This window comes from Canariomyces notabilis, assembly GCF_033297395.1.
Source record: "Canariomyces notabilis strain CBS 508.74 unplaced genomic scaffold N656scaffold_35, whole genome shotgun sequence".
Classification (NCBI taxonomy): domain Eukaryota; kingdom Fungi; phylum Ascomycota; class Sordariomycetes; order Sordariales; family Chaetomiaceae; genus Canariomyces; species Canariomyces notabilis.
The window spans coordinates 177,616-192,608 of record NW_027041857.1 but is presented as its reverse complement, the minus strand read 5'-3'; the positions used below and the strand labels follow the sequence as shown (position 1 = coordinate 192,608).

The 14,993-nt window shown below is 53.8% G+C and overlaps 6 protein-coding genes across 6 annotated transcripts; 2 read left to right on the top strand and 4 right to left on the bottom strand.

Moving 5' to 3' along the window:
• Positions 1 to 1,105: 1,105 nt before the first annotated feature.
• N656DRAFT_740654 (endoribonuclease L-psp family protein) lies at positions 1,106 to 2,249 on the bottom strand. Its single transcript, XM_064812804.1, has 2 exons — positions 1,972 to 2,249; positions 1,106 to 1,813 (listed from the first exon to the last, which is right to left on the bottom strand). The coding sequence occupies exons 1-2, from the start codon at positions 2,081 to 2,083 to the stop codon at positions 1,488 to 1,490; spliced, it is 438 nt and encodes a 145-aa protein (XP_064665649.1). The 5' UTR covers positions 2,084 to 2,249; the 3' UTR covers positions 1,106 to 1,487.
• Positions 2,250 to 3,246: 997 nt separating this feature from the next.
• On the bottom strand, positions 3,247 to 4,749 carry N656DRAFT_718780 (Serine/threonine-protein kinase Rio1; the record flags this gene model as incomplete). The annotated part of the gene is made up of 1 exon (XM_064812309.1): positions 3,247 to 4,749. The coding sequence occupies one exon, from the start codon at positions 4,747 to 4,749 to the stop codon at positions 3,247 to 3,249; it is 1,503 nt and encodes a 500-aa protein (XP_064665648.1).
• Positions 4,750 to 5,046: 297 nt separating this feature from the next.
• Positions 5,047 to 7,297, top strand: N656DRAFT_784615 (APG17-domain-containing protein). Its single transcript, XM_064816209.1, has 2 exons — positions 5,047 to 5,763; positions 5,847 to 7,297. Exons 1-2 carry the CDS (start codon positions 5,242 to 5,244, stop codon positions 6,837 to 6,839), a joined length of 1,515 nt encoding a protein of 504 aa, XP_064665647.1. The 5' UTR covers positions 5,047 to 5,241; the 3' UTR covers positions 6,840 to 7,297.
• A 57-nt stretch (positions 7,298 to 7,354) lies between these two features.
• N656DRAFT_762239 (uncharacterized protein) lies at positions 7,355 to 9,093 on the bottom strand. The gene is made up of 2 exons (XM_064813260.1): positions 8,048 to 9,093; positions 7,355 to 7,964 (listed from the first exon to the last, which is right to left on the bottom strand). The coding sequence occupies exons 1-2, from the start codon at positions 8,921 to 8,923 to the stop codon at positions 7,416 to 7,418; spliced, it is 1,425 nt and encodes a 474-aa protein (XP_064665646.1). The 5' UTR covers positions 8,924 to 9,093; the 3' UTR covers positions 7,355 to 7,415.
• A 696-nt stretch (positions 9,094 to 9,789) lies between these two features.
• N656DRAFT_832613 (alcohol dehydrogenase GroES-like domain-containing protein) lies at positions 9,790 to 11,249 on the bottom strand. The gene is made up of 2 exons (XM_064818665.1): positions 10,423 to 11,249; positions 9,790 to 10,366 (listed from the first exon to the last, which is right to left on the bottom strand). Exons 1-2 carry the CDS (start codon positions 10,983 to 10,985, stop codon positions 9,835 to 9,837), a joined length of 1,095 nt encoding a protein of 364 aa, XP_064665645.1. The 5' UTR covers positions 10,986 to 11,249; the 3' UTR covers positions 9,790 to 9,834.
• Positions 11,250 to 11,441: 192 nt separating this feature from the next.
• On the top strand, positions 11,442 to 14,290 carry N656DRAFT_740641 (cytochrome P450). Its single transcript, XM_064812803.1, has 11 exons — positions 11,442 to 12,087; positions 12,158 to 12,330; positions 12,392 to 12,467; positions 12,530 to 12,576; positions 12,648 to 13,055; positions 13,119 to 13,160; positions 13,216 to 13,307; positions 13,392 to 13,483; positions 13,538 to 13,639; positions 13,705 to 13,825; positions 13,907 to 14,290. Exons 1-11 carry the CDS (start codon positions 11,772 to 11,774, stop codon positions 14,097 to 14,099), a joined length of 1,662 nt encoding a protein of 553 aa, XP_064665644.1. The 5' UTR covers positions 11,442 to 11,771; the 3' UTR covers positions 14,100 to 14,290.
• The last annotated feature ends 703 nt before the right edge of the window (positions 14,291 to 14,993 follow it).

The following is a 14,993-nucleotide window of genomic DNA, read 5'->3' as shown; positions in this document are numbered from 1 at the left end:
TTTTGTTTATGAGAATGGCTGCGCGTTGAGCCAGTTTCTGCAACTGATCATCCCTGTGACCGTTGAAGGCCGTGGAGGGTTAATGAAGTGTTGAGCGAAAGATTTATTCGGGAGGTGATGGCAGTTGTCGAAGCTCGCGACGCGAAGCTCGTAATGAAGGACGGAAGCTAACAGACGGGCCTACCAAGCATGGTAAGGCAGCGTAGGATGGGCCGGGGTCCGGGATCAAGCACGCAACATCCCCGGGCCCCATCTAAGCCGTTATTGCCGGCCGGAGATAAGTTGATTACTGATGTTGACTCCGGGCGGGACTCATCATTCACAAAAAGCCCGAACAGATTTCAAGAAGCTTTGCGATTCCATTTGTTGACCGTGGGTCAACACAGCACTGACAGCCTGAGCCCACTGCAACCATAGCAACCCGCGGCCGTTTCATCTTTCTCTTACACCGAGGGCCCGTTCCGCTTTCATCTACGGGGTACTGTCGACAATCGGGGATACTTATGTTGAAATTGTGCATTTGATTCTGTCGGTTCGCTCATTAGGGCCGCATTAGGTATGAATTCACCGCGAAAGCCCGGGGATAATCTGGGCTTAAGGGGTTGCTCCACAGACTCTCCCGGGTCCAGCCTCCTAGTCAAAAGTTTATAAGGTAAACATTGCATTCCACCTCCCCACACTGAGACAATGGGCTAGATCACAGAAGATCCCAACCCCGCAGGACAATGTGGGTTGTTTCAACGTCATCTCTTTTATCCCCTCTATCAGCATATCGGTCAATGGCATCATCCGAGACCCCTCCTACAGGTCCAGGGAAGGAATATGATTCCAGTGTACTCCGTACATTATCCCTGGATTGCATTCAAAGTGCAAAGTCGCAGTGTAAACGAGTGTTACCTGTAAGATCGAATTCAGTTTTGGCCCCCAATGCCATGTTGCTCAGTCGGCCTGTGAATCACTCTTCCAGAAGTTCCCGTTGTTGAATGCCTCGCTATTATCATGTTGTGCCGAGTTCCGAGGCCATGGCTAAGCTTTTCCCACGCTCTTCCCTTTGCGGTTAATGATCAATCTCTGTCTGACAAATCCCTGCTTGGGTGCCCTCAATCCTTCGGCGTTACCAGACAGCCTACGATGTGCATCAAGGTACCAACCCAAACAAGTGAGCATGGCGACGCTTGATGCAACTTCTTCAAGGACACTGTTTAGCTTATAGTGATTCTGTCACTCGCCAATCCTCTCCGAACCAGCTGAAGACATTCACGGCAGCAGTCGAAGCTGAACCTTGCTGAACGAAGTCAGTAGGGTAGTAGTACAGAAAGCAAACGTATCTGCATTCTGCAAACGACTAAAACTTGCTGACTGCAGGTGCACAAAGCTCCCTATATTTGAACAGGTAAAGAATTCTGCCATACATCATGTACAATATGTACTGTACATATGTACATATGTACAACAGACAACCCCATAGTCATAACTCATACCCTCCATCAGTTCGCACCCCTCGCCGCACCTTCAGGCTCAGGATCATACGCAACAACCTCAATCTCAAACCTCATGCCCGGCAACGCCAACTTCGCAACCCCGACACCGGTCAGTATGGGCCGGTGATCGGGACCCAACCATTTCTGCATGCACCCAGCCCAGGCCGTCATGGCTGCCTCGCTAAGATCGGTCGTGTACAGGTTGACGCGGTATACCTGGCTCCACCCCTTGCCCCCCGCGCTGCGCAGGCACGCGTCCACGTTGGCAAAGGCCTGCTCGAGCTCGGCGGTGATGTCGCTGGGGATTGTGCCGGTCTTGGGGTCCCAGCCGCCTGTTGAGGGGGGAGGGGGGTGGTGGTTAGTCATTTAATACGTATATAGATAGGTGGTTAAGGTAGGATGCAAGGGAAGTTTAGCAGTGTAGGGCTGCTAGGGGGTTGGCGGGCCTTTCTCAGGGGTAGTTAGGGGGCTCGGGGCTCGGAAGCAGTACCCTGACCTGAACACTCGATGCGGTCGCCGATCCGCACTGCTTGGCTGTAGTGCGACTGGTTGGAGAGGGTGAGGGTGAAGTCGGAGTAGTTGAAGTATTTCAGGTTTGACATGGTGCTAAGTATTTGAGCTCGATGGTCTTGGCGATAGAGAGATTAGGTATGTGGTGAGGTGCCAACTGGGGCTAGTTGTTGCTGTTTGTGTTGAGTACGCCGCGCAGAGCAGACGGACCTGGGAGAGAGCAAGTCAAGGTACAGGTAAGCAGCTTATATAGGACGACGACACCGTTGAAACTTGAAACCGATCCCCGTTCGTAGTGTAGATATTTGATGTTTACTCATCATGTCTCGAACATTCCAAGTTGCCAAGTCTTTAGTATCTGGAGCCAAGCTTCCTTCTGTGCATCGCAACCCCTTACTTTGAAGGGGATGAACTACGATGAGGGGTTTGTTGCTTGGAAGCAGTTTACTGTTTCCCAGCCGGCCCGTTTCGGATTCTGCGATGGCACTGCTAGGCACCTTGCCCATTCGTTGTTGCCGATATCAAGGCATCGGGGACCCCTGAATTGCCTCTCCACGGCCCGAGCCAACTCCGACGTCGACCAGGGAAGAGCATGATGGAATGCCAGCATGTTGTGAAGCGGAATCTTTGGCATACGTCTGTTTCCATGAGGTAGGTGAGCCAAGAAAAGGGTTTCTCAGGTCGCTTGTCTGTGATGGGAATAGGGAATACAAGCCCAACTCGCTCACTCACTGAGCGCCTTGCATTTATTCACGAGCTGATATTCTCACCCAAGTGAAGGGCTTACCTATACTTGAGCTTGCCGCTGTAGCGCTAAACACAAGTGTACCTATGTATGCTCGCTGCCGACATATCCCGCCAAAGACGACGTCGCCTGTGCATATTTACATACCGCAGACAAGCAACTGTTTTTGCAGTCTGGTAGCAAACACAGACCTCAGGAAGCGTAACGCAGGCCTCAGCGGAAGGGCAGGCAGGCCGTCAGTGCTCTCTTTGATCCTCACAGCAAGTCGTATTGACTCGCTCGGATCCGCCCAAGACATCGTAGCCAGATGTTCCGCAACAAGTGAGGCAGAACGCTCAGAGACCAATGATGACTCGGGCAGTACTTGGCTCTCATCATCCGGCCGCCCCATATGCGCCTTTGTGCTTTTATCTATCCAACGGCGACCATCAGATGCAGGGGAAGCATTTGGTCTGTCAACCATCAGTGATTTGGTCATGGCCTCTGGGGATGAAACGTGCTGCCATGCCGCTATTTCTTCTTCCTCGACGTAGCGGCAACCAGCCTCTTCTTGACATCCTTTGGGATCTTCTCCTTCCTCTTCTCCCTCCTAGCCTCCTTGACGGCCTGTTTGTGCTGCCGCTTCTCCTCCTTGTCTATATGCTTCTTCCCTCGTGGAGGCCCCTTCTCAAACCGGCCTTCGTCCCCAGTGCCTTCACTCCCAGTATCTATGGAGGCGCCTTCTTCAGACCCATCATCGGAGCTACCGGCCTCATCAGCTGCCTCATCGTCTGTCGTCTTCTTGGCAGCAGGAAGCACCGCACTCCTGGCAACCATATTCCGGTAAACATCGGCGTCCATGAGCTGGTCTGCTTTCTCAACATCGTATACTTCCTGCAGGGTTTGAGGGATCCATTGATTGCGGAAGACCTCGGTATCGATTTCGGCCGCCGCCGCCGCCTCGTCAGTTTCCTCCACGGCTTGCCGCGTCTCATAGAGGTGCTCGATGGCCTCTGATAGCGCAGGCTCTTCATTAGGGCCCTCAGGGGAGGTTATGAAGTTAAAGATGGTGCGGTCCGGCAGCGTGTCCACGCCTTGGCGCCGGAAGAAATCGCCAACATTTTTGATGTCCATTCTGAGGAAATTGAGCGCTTGCGGGTGGTTGTGCTCAACCGATTGGGATACGTCGATAATATACAATGTCTTGTCGTTGTAGAGAATGTTGTACTCGCTCAAATCAGCATGTACCAGCCCGCAGACCTGGTAGAGGCGGCGCATGATCCCGAGTAGCTGGATGTAGAGACTCCGCCACTGCTCGTCAACATCTTCACCCGTCAGACGCGCATCCCTCAGACGCGGGTACGCATACCCGCGCTTGTCTCCCAAAAAGCCCATGACCAGGACGTGCAGCTTGAGCACAAGCGGCTGCGGGCAAGGGATTCCTGCGGCGTGCAACCGCTTGAGATTCCTATACTCCTTCTCCGCCCACAGCTGCACCATCTTCCGATTGTTCCTCTTGTCCGGCCCCGACTTGAAGCGATGCTCCCCAGTGATGTACCGTTCGCGATCCTTGAACACGAGAATCGAGGTCTTGTAGATCTTGATGGCTCGCTGAATGGGTTCCTGTCCGTCGTCCTCGGGCTCCAGCACGGCGCCGTATACGTTGGCCTCCTTGCCCGTACTGACGGCGCCGTGGATCTCGCTGACGACGCCACGGTTGATCATCTGCAGCAGGATCATGCGGGTCCTCTGATCGAGCACCAGCTCGGCCGTGGCCCGATCGGACTTGTCCGTCTCCCGGTCCCCGCCCTCTTTGACATTGTCGAGGCGTATTTTTGCGGCATGCGCGGCCAAGGCGTCGGTCGCATCGTCGAGCTTGGAAACGGTGTTCAGCTTTGGCTTTTCAGCGGTTCGGGTCGAGTGCGACTGCGGATTTGCATTGAGCGTTTCCTCTGCCCACTCAAGGTCGTCCAGGTCTGAGTCGGAGAGATGGCCATCTTCAGGCGCGGCGTAGGCGCTATTGTTGTCCTCCATGTCGTCGAGCAGGGACGGGTGCGACAGATGTGCTCAATGTTGTTTTGTAGGTGGGCGGGGCGAAGGCGGGAGGCGTGGTGGATGAAATTTTGGGTGGTCTGTATGTTGCCTTTATCTAATCAGTCGGCGGGGTAGCTCCTAAGCCTCCTAGACGGCGGTGATGCAATATCCGTGCCCGGCCCCACTTTGTTTATCCGCGCTTTGGCGGGTCCAACGCGAGTGTTAAGGAATAGTGGGGCGTGACAGGGGTAGCTAAGGCACCCTCGAGGTACGGATACTGTGCACCTTAACTTCCGCCTGTGCTTCACCTGAACCTCCAGATCTCAATCTGCTCTGTTCATGGTCCGGCCCGTCCCAAAATAGTCCACGAAAATGCCGTGGCATCCTTTACACGTCCTGCATTTTGAATTCAACTCTCGAACGCCGCAATTCCGAGCTTAGAGTCATCCTCCGATTTCCCACCATTTTTCTCCAAAAGGCCCGAGTCCAAACATGGCCGTGTCTCGTCCAGCCTCGGCGGCCGAGTTCCATTCCCGCCCGGTCTCGGTGCAGGATCCCATATCACCCGAGTTCGACGTCGACGATGTGCCTGTCGAGGTCCTCGTTAAGCACCTTCTGGCGGCGAAGCAGTCTCTGTCATCAATGGCGCTGGTCCTCCGCGCGAATGACTTGGCTACACACGCCCGCCAGATGTTCGAAGAATCGGTCATCCTGAGCGCGCAGACGGGCTTTTTACGTCAGGGGGTTGAGGAGGAGGTGCGAATACTAAAGCAGGTCCGGCGCAGTATGGGGCGCGCGTACGACAGCGGCCGTCGCGAGTTCAAGCATCTGATTCGCACCCTGGACAGCGCCAACGGCCGCCTCGAACAGACCATGGGCATGCTGCGGGCGACGCGCGTGGAGAGCGTATTCCGCCCCCCGGGGGAGGAGGAGAAGTGTTTGATGGATTTTGTCGACGAGAAGAGTGTGGACACGATGCGGGATGCTCTGAAGGGGAGTATTGCCGAGCTGCAGGTAAGTATTTCGCTGCCTGTGCTTGCTGTGTCACGGAGTACGCCTTGACAGAATCCGCTTTCTCATCAGCTGGTGTCTTACAGGCTGCACAAACCTCGTTCGACGGCGACCTCCTCCGCTTCGACAACGACCTGCGCCTGCTCGGCAAGGCCATGTCTGCGGTACCGTCCCCTGGTTCGCCATCAGCCTCGGCTGCCTACCAACCAATACCACACCTGCTAGCCTCCCTAACCGAGCACTCGCACGCCATGGCCGAGCATCTCACCTCTCTGAACACCCACTTTGACATGTGCGTCAAGGCGGTCCGCGCAACCGAGGGCGGCGCAGCACTGGCCCGGCGGCGCGCTGCCGAAGTGACCGACGACGGCGACAACCCGGTCTCGATATCGGGCGTCATCACGGAGCAGGAATCGCACATGGCCGACCTCGAGCCGATGGACCCGCAGGAGCGGGCCGAGATTGTGCAGGTGGTGGTGCAGGACGCGCCCGAGGTGGACGAGGTCGTGGCCGAGATCCAGACGGTGCTGCAGCAGATGGAGCTCGAGTTCGGCGCGCTCAAAAAGCAGGCCGACGGCATCCGCGCCGACTACGTCGCGACGCTGTCTGCGTTTCAGGTGCTCGAGGACGTCGGGTCGCGGCTGCAGAGCTATGTGGCGGCTGAGGGCGAGTTTACCCAGCGCTGGGAGGACGAGAGGGGCATCATTTTTGACAGGCTCGAGGAGATGGAGGAGTTGCGGCGCTTCTACGAGGGGTATGCACGCGCTTACGGCAGTCTTTTGCTTGAGGTTGAGAGGAGACGCGGGGTTGAGGAGAAGATACAGAGCGTGCTGCGCAAGGCGAAGGAGAATGTGGATAACTTGCTCCTGGCGGACATGAAGCAGCGGGAGCATTTTAGGCAGGAGGTTGGAGAGTTTTTGCCGACAGACCTCTGGGTGGGCATGAACAAACCGCCGAGGCAGTGGGTGCTGGTGCCTGTCGAGGAGCGCCACGTGGACGGCGAGGAAGGGAAGCCGGAACCGGACACGCCGACACCGGCGAGAGCGACGGTAGCCAAGGGCAAGGAGCCTGTTCGGTAGGGTGTCATATCATGTGCCTGGGTCGTTCGATGGAGTGTACGGTTATTTCGGTTGGATGTGTTGGCTTTGACAGTTAAGGGCGTCTTCAGCATACACATGGAACTCGGATGGTTTCGGAGTTTGGCTGGGAATGTGGTATCGGCTTTGTATCAAATTATGTTGTATCAAATCTTGTTGAAGTACTTGGGTGGACTGGGGAAATGTTGTAGAAGCAATATTTCCAAGTCAGGTGTCAGTGTAGGCCTACGGGCTGAAGTACAATCGACCCTCCGGTTCTGAGTCGGATCGGCGTGCCCCACTTCCAGCATCAGGGCCGGACCCGGGCCACCGCCGAGAAGTGGAGCCCCGGCCTTGCCGGCACATGGCGTGCCGATACTGACCCTTGCCGAACTAGGTGGTTTATGTATTATCGACCGCGGCGCCCGTTTGTGCACCGTTGCAACACCATACATTCGCAACATTAGCCCGAACACGCGTAGGTAGTACCCTAGTACGTTATACCGATGCTGAGTTCGGTCTAAAAAAGGGGGGGTCACATCCGCTTTCTCTAAAGTGTACAGAACCAATAATGTCAATCTAACAGCTCGCCAAGCCCTGAATCATGGCATCTCTAGTCCTCTCCATGACTCGATCGACCTGCGTAGCTTCATAGAAAGCCTCATTATAACACACACTGAACGTCATCCTTCCCCTGAAGGTCCACAGGTACATCTGGAAATCACCAGTCATCATGGTTGAGCTGATCCAGAACTTGTCAGTCTCCCAGTCTCCATATCTGTGCTGCAGGTAGTCGTCGACGATGCCCATGCTGGACAGGGACGGGGTGCTACTGGATGGCATGTTGCCGCTTTCAAGGATCTGTCGTGACATGGCCATGTAGGGGTTCAAGTAGTTGAAATCGTTGTCGGCAAAAGCAAAAGGTGCCTTGTATTGTCGGTGCAATGACCGGCTCAGAGCATCGAACGTGTTGTCCTTGCTGAGGTCCGATGAAAAGGGCAGAGCGGTCTGCAGAGAACAGATAGAGTGCTTCTGTGGAATGAAGGATGATGGGAAATAACGGCGCAGGTCGAGTGTCGTGACTGAGACATAAGAGGTTCCCTCTTCTGATGCCTCGGTTTGGATTTTCTGGTGAGACTCGGCGTTAGCATTGACCAGGTAGGGTTGATGAGGCCTAATCAGAGCCAGAAACAAATAAGTAGCTGACTTACCTGTGTCGTCATGGCCAGAGCTGCGTGCCAGGCCGAAGTCACGCTGACTCCCTTCTTCTTGGACCCCTGGATAATGGCAGATGTTGTCTCCTCGTCCAACTCAAGATCCCTGTGGACCGGTCTGCGAGGCTGGGCTTCAAAGTCTACACCTGGCAGCCGGATTGGCTTCTCCTGCTGAAGCACGCGTGCAAAGATGGACTCAGCATCGCGAATGTTCTTGTCGTTTGGCATGGGAGCAACTCCCAGCCACTCATCATAGGGCTTTGACAGGTTTGGCGGAGCTGTGTTGGCCGCCCTGTCGGATGCTGGGGTTGATGATGGCTTTGACAGCGCCGTGAAGAGTGCGTGGTACAGGTACAGCATCCCCCTGCCGTCAATAAGTGTATGTGGCGATTGCAGTAGAAGCTGACTTGTGCTGCGGATGTAGTGGAGGGTGATGTGGTGCTGGCTTCTGAACGCAGAAAATAGCTCCTTGGTGGTTGTGTCGTCGTGAACTCGGTATGACCGCTGCAGCCATTCCTCGGCCGTGACATCCTCTCGGACGACAATCTCCCGGGATACAGGGTCCACCACGGCCCCCAAGCATGGGAAATCACTTCGTGTGGCGTCCCATGCCTTTCTGAGAGCTTCCTCAACGTTCACATTATCGGGTTGTGAGGTGATGGTCACACTGCATCCGACCATCCAGTGCACCGGGTAACCTTCAGGAGTGGCCAGGCTCAAATAGAAAGACTCCATAGAGCCCACTTTGCGGCGATATACGCCGTCGTGTTTCGTCCATGCGAATGGAGAGTCGACTTTGGATGCGGAACCGTCGGTCTCAGCTGTATTAAGCCCGCCGCTAGGGGACACCGACTCCTGGTCAATGGTCTTCATGGTCGCCGTCTTCTGGAGATGCAACAATTGAGTTGAATCGAAGACTGAAATGTCTGTATGTCCGGGTAATCCTAGCCTAATAGACTGCCAAAATGAGGAAACGAGACCACGCCTGATGCAAGTCGATATATGTCATAAGTCGGGCTGCACGGGTTGGATTGCATGAACGTCTTGCCTCAAGTTGGTAAGAGTGAAACCTGCACCTGCGGCTGTGATAAAGTTTCCGAACGCACAATACCTTGCCGAATTGCAAATGAGAATGCTCCGAAAGGCGCCAAGGAACAGCCGAATCAGACTCTATTGTCAGCTTGATACTGTACACACCAGGTACCCTGCTGACAGGTCCGAGTAAAAGGCGAAATCCATTCACAGTCTCTTCGCAACATCATCATTGCTCGCCACACATGGCCTATTATCATGATCAAGAACAACTGATCTCACAAACACGAGTTCGAAGTATCTACAAACAAAGACACATCTCGCAAGAGATAGGGGCCAATCCGAGTGTTGGGATCCTGAGCGCTCAACTAAAGAGGTACTTTAGAATTTAGATGTCTCAGGGGCTATGACAAGTTTATTACAGAACTCTAACTCTCCGCTAAACAGAGAGAAACCCCATCCGAACTCTCTTTTCTGCTGGACAGCCCTAACTCTGCCTCGTCTTACATGTCAACAGAAGCCAGGATTCCTTACAACCTATCCCTAGTTCCAGTCCTTACAAACCCAAGTTCAAAACCGCTGCTATTACCTCGAGGGTTGCCCCTAGAATTTAGGCAAGATTAGTAGTATAGTAGTAGAAGTGATTTATTTCATTGATAAATATGTGAATCGCATTTGTTACTCCTAACTCCCCATGAACAACAGGTGCCTGTCTAATAATCCAAGAAACACTGAAGGAGTAGCGGATGACTTCAGGCACTTCCGACGCGGACTACAAGCTTCTGCCCCCTCACCTGGCCGTTCTTAATCATATCAAGCCCCTGAATAATGCCCTGCCATTTCCCGGGAATTTCCCGAGCTGGATGACACTTGAGCCGTCCCTCGTCAACCAGAGTCTGGACCTCCTTTGCCCACCGAGCGCCCAGATCAAACTTGGCTTGGTCGGCTTCACGATAGTAAGGCCCATCGAGCTTCACCTCGCGACCCATGACAACATAAGTCATGGGCATATCCATCTTGACCGCCTTTCGAGTCCTCCATTCATTGGGGGCATGTTCGAGAGAGGCATAGCGTGCACCGGCCCGACCAAGAGCCGTGAAACAGCATTTGACCGACTCTGGGGTCGTGATGCAGTCAATGGCTGCCCTAATGGAACCTTTTGTCGCATCGCGGATTGTCTCTCCGCATGTTGGGGAGGAGTAAGGGAATGTCAGGGTGGCGCCGTATTTTCGAACGAGCGCCGACGAGGATGGCGAGCACGTCGCGATGGGGTTGTAGCCCGAGCTTTTTCACCATCATTAGCACATTCCGTGGAACCGAGTTCAAGTTTAGTCGCCTACCTTGACAGCAACTGGCAGGCCATAGTCCCCGTAGCCGTAGCACCACCGTACACCAACACAGGCACCCTCGTCCCATCAGGTCTAGGCGCAGCCGGCTTCGACGGCGTGCCCGTGAGCAACAGCGAGTCTTCCATGGCCAGCGCCACCGTCGCCCATCCAACACCCCCAAGCGCGGCGCCCTCGAGATCGCTCCACGAGTCGGGAACGCGGACAAGGAGGCGTTCGTCTTGAATCAGATACTCGGAAAACGCTCCCGAGCTAGGGTTCCCGGGATTGGAGCCGTGCATTGGACCGCATACACGTGTGCCAATGCACGCGCTGCTGTCGACGGCAGAGCCGGCGGCAGCGATGACGCCCATGAAGTCGCAGCCCATCACGGCGTTGGGCACGGGATGATAGTCGGGCATCTTGTAGTCGGTTGGGTTGAGCGCAACGGCTAGAACGCGGACGAGGACTTCGTGAGGTTCTGTAATTTGGGGCATGGGCTGAGAGTGAGAGACGACGGGCGGGCTCCCGCCCTCTGGGGCTTGGATGAGAGCCGTGATGGTTGAAGGTTTGGCCATCTTCAGGTTGTGTTTGCAAAGAAACTGAATCACTATCTTGTCGACTGCTGGTGCAGGTCACTGAAGACTTTTTCCGTATGCTCTGAACTTTTTGCTTCTACCTTTTTAGTGGGATAAACTACTTAAGCGCCTGGCGTATGCCGTATACTATGATGATGGGACAAGACATCGCATCTTGTCTAACGGCGACCCTGAAATGCACTAGGCCCTCGCGGCTGCCGGTATGATCGAATTTCTGGAAGGATTACTAGTTCTGTACAGAAGAGCGGGCCGTTCATATGCAGGTCATCAACTGTCCGATTGTCTCAGCCTCCGAGAAAACCGCCCGACTCCGACTTCCGACTCGGAGTGGGGCCGAGGTGGGTCCGAAGTGGGGCAGGATCCGTATCACTGACCATTGCTGGGCTGAGCATGCGTTAGGGCTGACTTCCAGGTTGGCAGCATAATGCATGCAACGTCCAGGAATCCCATGGTGGCGGGTAATAGTGTGGTATGATGTGGCAAGCACGGAATGCATGTGGGAGCCCTGCATAGAGCGACATGAAGGAAGTATCACTCACCCCTGGGTCTAGATTCGGCGACCATTTACCATGACGAGCCCACTCGTTGATGGTTCGTTGTCTTAGTCAGCGCTTCTGAGATGGACTGGCTCGGACTCTTTCTCAAGCCTTGATATATGCTTCCATTTGCGTGAACCAGTACTACTAGTACTGTAACTTCTCCTCGGCATTCTAGGAGAGGAAGCAAGAACCTAGCATCTTCAAACAGTTTAGCCATACTCTAGTCATGGCTTCACCTATTCCCACAGCTGGATTCGCCAGGGAGTTTGCGGGCAACTTTAGTGATCTTGCCGCCGATTTTGCAAGCAATGTGGTCAACGTCATCTCTCCCTACGTCCCTGACGCCATCAAGTCCAACATGCCCACGGTCATGCCATCGCCAATTCCTTCGGAGATGAGCTATGGCTGGAAATGGGTGGTATACTCGTCTCTGCTCGCAGTGGGCATTCATGTCTTTGACTGGGGCTCCAGGGTGCGCCGCAACAGCAAGCTTCGCGAATTTGGTGCCCCTGCCCCCATGGTGCCTTTCATTGCACCATTCGGTCAGTGTTTTGTTTTCTCCAAAATGGGGAATTATCGGGTTTCCAAGCCACTGACTAGCCATGACAATAGGAATTGATCTTGCCATATACTCCTTGTACAGGTTCTTTCATTTCACCTTCTTCGAACTCGTCAACTCTTGGCTAGAATCTGTACCTGGACGCACCGTCGAGATGCGCATGTTTGCTACCGGCCTGCTCTTCACGGACGAGCCCGCAAACATCAAGGCTATTATGTCTACGGAGGTACAGAACTCGAAGTCGCCCAGCAGCGCCGCGTATTGTTCCATTAACACGCAAGCCTTAGTGGTCCAGTTTTGGTAGAGGCGATGTCACCCAGCGTATCTGGGGTGATATGCTTGGGCAGACACAGATCTTTGTCGGTAAGTTCATAACATCACCCCCTGAAGTTGTCTTTTTTCTTAGAATGCTAACTTTGACCAAGTTGATGGCGAGGATTGGCACAAGAGCAAAGATCGTATCAAGAACCATGTTAGTACAGACATGATTAACGAGAATTATTTTGCGGGACGGGGGCCGGGGCTGACAATGTTGGCACACAGGTAATGAAGTCACGCCCCACCGATCTTGAGATCACTGAGAAGCATGCCCAGATCTTGTTCAAGCGCTTCAATGCCGGCAAGCCCATCGAGGTCTACGACGTTGCCGATCGCTATCAACTGGATGTCGTGAGCGAGGTGTTCTTTGGCGAGTCAGCCAACTCCCTGAACGGACACCACCCGTTTAGGGAACCTATGGAGACACTGCATCCCATCAACACGGCACGCATGCTGTTTGGTAAAAACGCATACTACGTCAAGGACAAGTATTTCGCGCCAAAGGCGCTCAGGGAACTGAACGCCTACACCACGGGCGTCGCTGAGAGGGCATATGCCAGAGATCTTTCGAAGAAATCGCCCGAGGATTACAACATGTTGGAGGATCTCGTCAGCCAGAAGAAGAGTCTCGAGGTAAGACAAATCAGCTCCATCATGCCCGGTCAATGACCGATGCTTACTATTGCTCGTGCACAGGATATGAAGGACTCGATGATGACCATCATGCTTGGCGGAAAGGTTTATCTCTCCTCTCCGAAAGCTTACCACACCAGAACTCAACTGATCAGAGCAGGATCCTTCGGCCATTCTCATCTCATGGGCTATCTTTCTTATGGCCAAGTATCCCAGCGTCATGAAGAAGATGCAAGCCGAGGTTGCGAGAGTGTGAGTAAGGGCTGATCAAGTGGAAAAGGAGAAAGAGAAAAACATTTCCCAATGCAAGATTGGCTGACGTACTTTGGATGCCAGATGCGGCGATAAACTGCCCACGGCCTCCGACCTTAAGGAGATGATGTACATTCGCCACGTCATTAACGAAACCTTTCGGCTGTATCACCCTCGTAAGCGCCTTTCTAGTGGAAACGGAAGCAACTGCGAAGCTAACTTGGAAATAGTCGGCATGAATGTCAGAATGGCGCTGAAAGACGCTACCCTGCCTGTTGGAGGCGGCAAGAGCGGAAAGGAACCCCTTGCAGTACCCAAGGACACCACCATCAGTAAGGCGACCCAGCCAGGCCCGGTGAAGACGCGTTTTCCATTTTTCAGTGCTGACAGGTAACAGTCTACTCTCTTGGCGGCCTCCAACGCCGTAAAGACATTTACGGCGAAGACGCTCTTGAGTTCCGCCCCGAGCGCTGGGAGGGAGCCAAGATCAACCGCTGGCATTTCATTCCATACAACCAGTGAGTCCTCCAACCTGAACCTTTCCACCCGTGACTTGAGAAAAGAATACCAGTATGCTAATAGTACGATTTCGTGGGAAGCGGTCCGCGCCACTGCTTGGGCCAGAACTTTGGACAGCAGCAGATGGAGTACATTCTTGCCAGAATCTGCCAGGAGTACCACGAGATCCGGGTGGCCAAGGGCCAGCGTGAGCAGCAGATCCGCATTGAGCTCAACTTGAAGATGGCGCATCCCTGCATGTGCGAGTTTGTACCAAAGTCGAAGGGGGGTTAGGGCCAGTAGTAGTACTAGTAGGCAACGGGAGTTGTCATGCAGCCGAGAATTCATGTCTAATGAAACCATCGAGCCAAATACAGTGGGTTGGGGGACAAGGGAAGCACCAGCACTTCCTTCCGTACATGATGTATTCAACGTAGAACACTGCAAAGTTCCCCCTGTAAGCATGTCTTAGGGTCGGGAGAGGGCACCATGACCTACATGTAGGGCCTCGTCGGAAGCTGTTAGGCCTGAACCACCAGCTCAGACTTGCATATAATGCGTTTCACCGCCAGTGACTCTGCCTCAACATCAGTCTAAAGCCAAATTGCATTGAAGAGACTTCCAGTGGCACTGAAACAAGCATTGATCCCCTCTCCTCGGCGGCCTGAAGGAAAACTCAACATCAGGCGGCACTTGAAGCATCTATGAAAAGACAGAAATCGAGAGAAGCAATTGTAGATCGTGATTGATTCTTCTTATGCCCGCATGGCAAAAGACATGTGGGTTCATGCCCATAGTGGTTGGAGATGTTTGCTAAACACCCAGACTGTCTCTCGGCACATGACGCCTTGCTCTTTCCCTTGCGAGATGCCACGAGAATTTGGCAAGTCCCGGCCCACCTTTCAAGTGAGTAAGATACCCTAAGGTGCCCAGCGCAAGCTCAATCTGCGGCACGTAGGGGTGAAGCGAAGCTTACGTAACGCATATTAGTCAGCGCAACCACCTTACTCATTTGGGAAATTCTCAACTTTTAGCTCAAATCGCTCGTAGGCTCAAATCGCTCAAATCCAAGGTCCTTTCAAAAGAGCGCTCAAATTCGAATCGCTCTGGCTTACATAAGACAGATTAGTCAGCGCAACCACGCAACTTAACTGTAGCTCAATTACTCAAGTAGACTCAAATCGTTCA

Excerpts from the sequence above, each read along its gene's own strand:
- N656DRAFT_740654 (XM_064812804.1), bottom strand. The coding sequence starts at position 2,083 with ATGTCAAACCTGAAATACTTCAACTACTCCGACTTCACCCTCACCCTC. Across the intron at positions 1,814-1,971 it reads CATCGAGTGTTCAGGTCAGG|GCGGCTGGGACCCCAAGACC; the intron begins GTACTGCTTCCG and ends CCCCCTCAACAG.
- N656DRAFT_784615 (XM_064816209.1), top strand. The coding sequence starts at position 5,242 with ATGGCCGTGTCTCGTCCAGCCTCGGCGGCCGAGTTCCATTCCCGCCCG. Across the intron at positions 5,764-5,846 it reads GGAGTATTGCCGAGCTGCAG|GCTGCACAAACCTCGTTCGA; the intron begins GTAAGTATTTCG and ends GGTGTCTTACAG.
- N656DRAFT_762239 (XM_064813260.1), bottom strand. The coding sequence starts at position 8,923 with ATGAAGACCATTGACCAGGAGTCGGTGTCCCCTAGCGGCGGGCTTAAT. Across the intron at positions 7,965-8,047 it reads CTCTGGCCATGACGACACAG|AAAATCCAAACCGAGGCATC; the intron begins GTAAGTCAGCTA and ends GAGTCTCACCAG.
- N656DRAFT_832613 (XM_064818665.1), bottom strand. The coding sequence starts at position 10,985 with ATGGCCAAACCTTCAACCATCACGGCTCTCATCCAAGCCCCAGAGGGC. Across the intron at positions 10,367-10,422 it reads GCCTGCCAGTTGCTGTCAAG|CTCGGGCTACAACCCCATCG; the intron begins GTAGGCGACTAA and ends ATGGTGAAAAAG.
- N656DRAFT_740641 (XM_064812803.1), top strand. The coding sequence starts at position 11,772 with ATGGCTTCACCTATTCCCACAGCTGGATTCGCCAGGGAGTTTGCGGGC. Across the intron at positions 12,088-12,157 it reads GCCTTTCATTGCACCATTCG|GAATTGATCTTGCCATATAC; the intron begins GTCAGTGTTTTG and ends CCATGACAATAG. Across the intron at positions 12,577-12,647 it reads AAGATCGTATCAAGAACCAT|GTAATGAAGTCACGCCCCAC; the intron begins GTTAGTACAGAC and ends GTTGGCACACAG.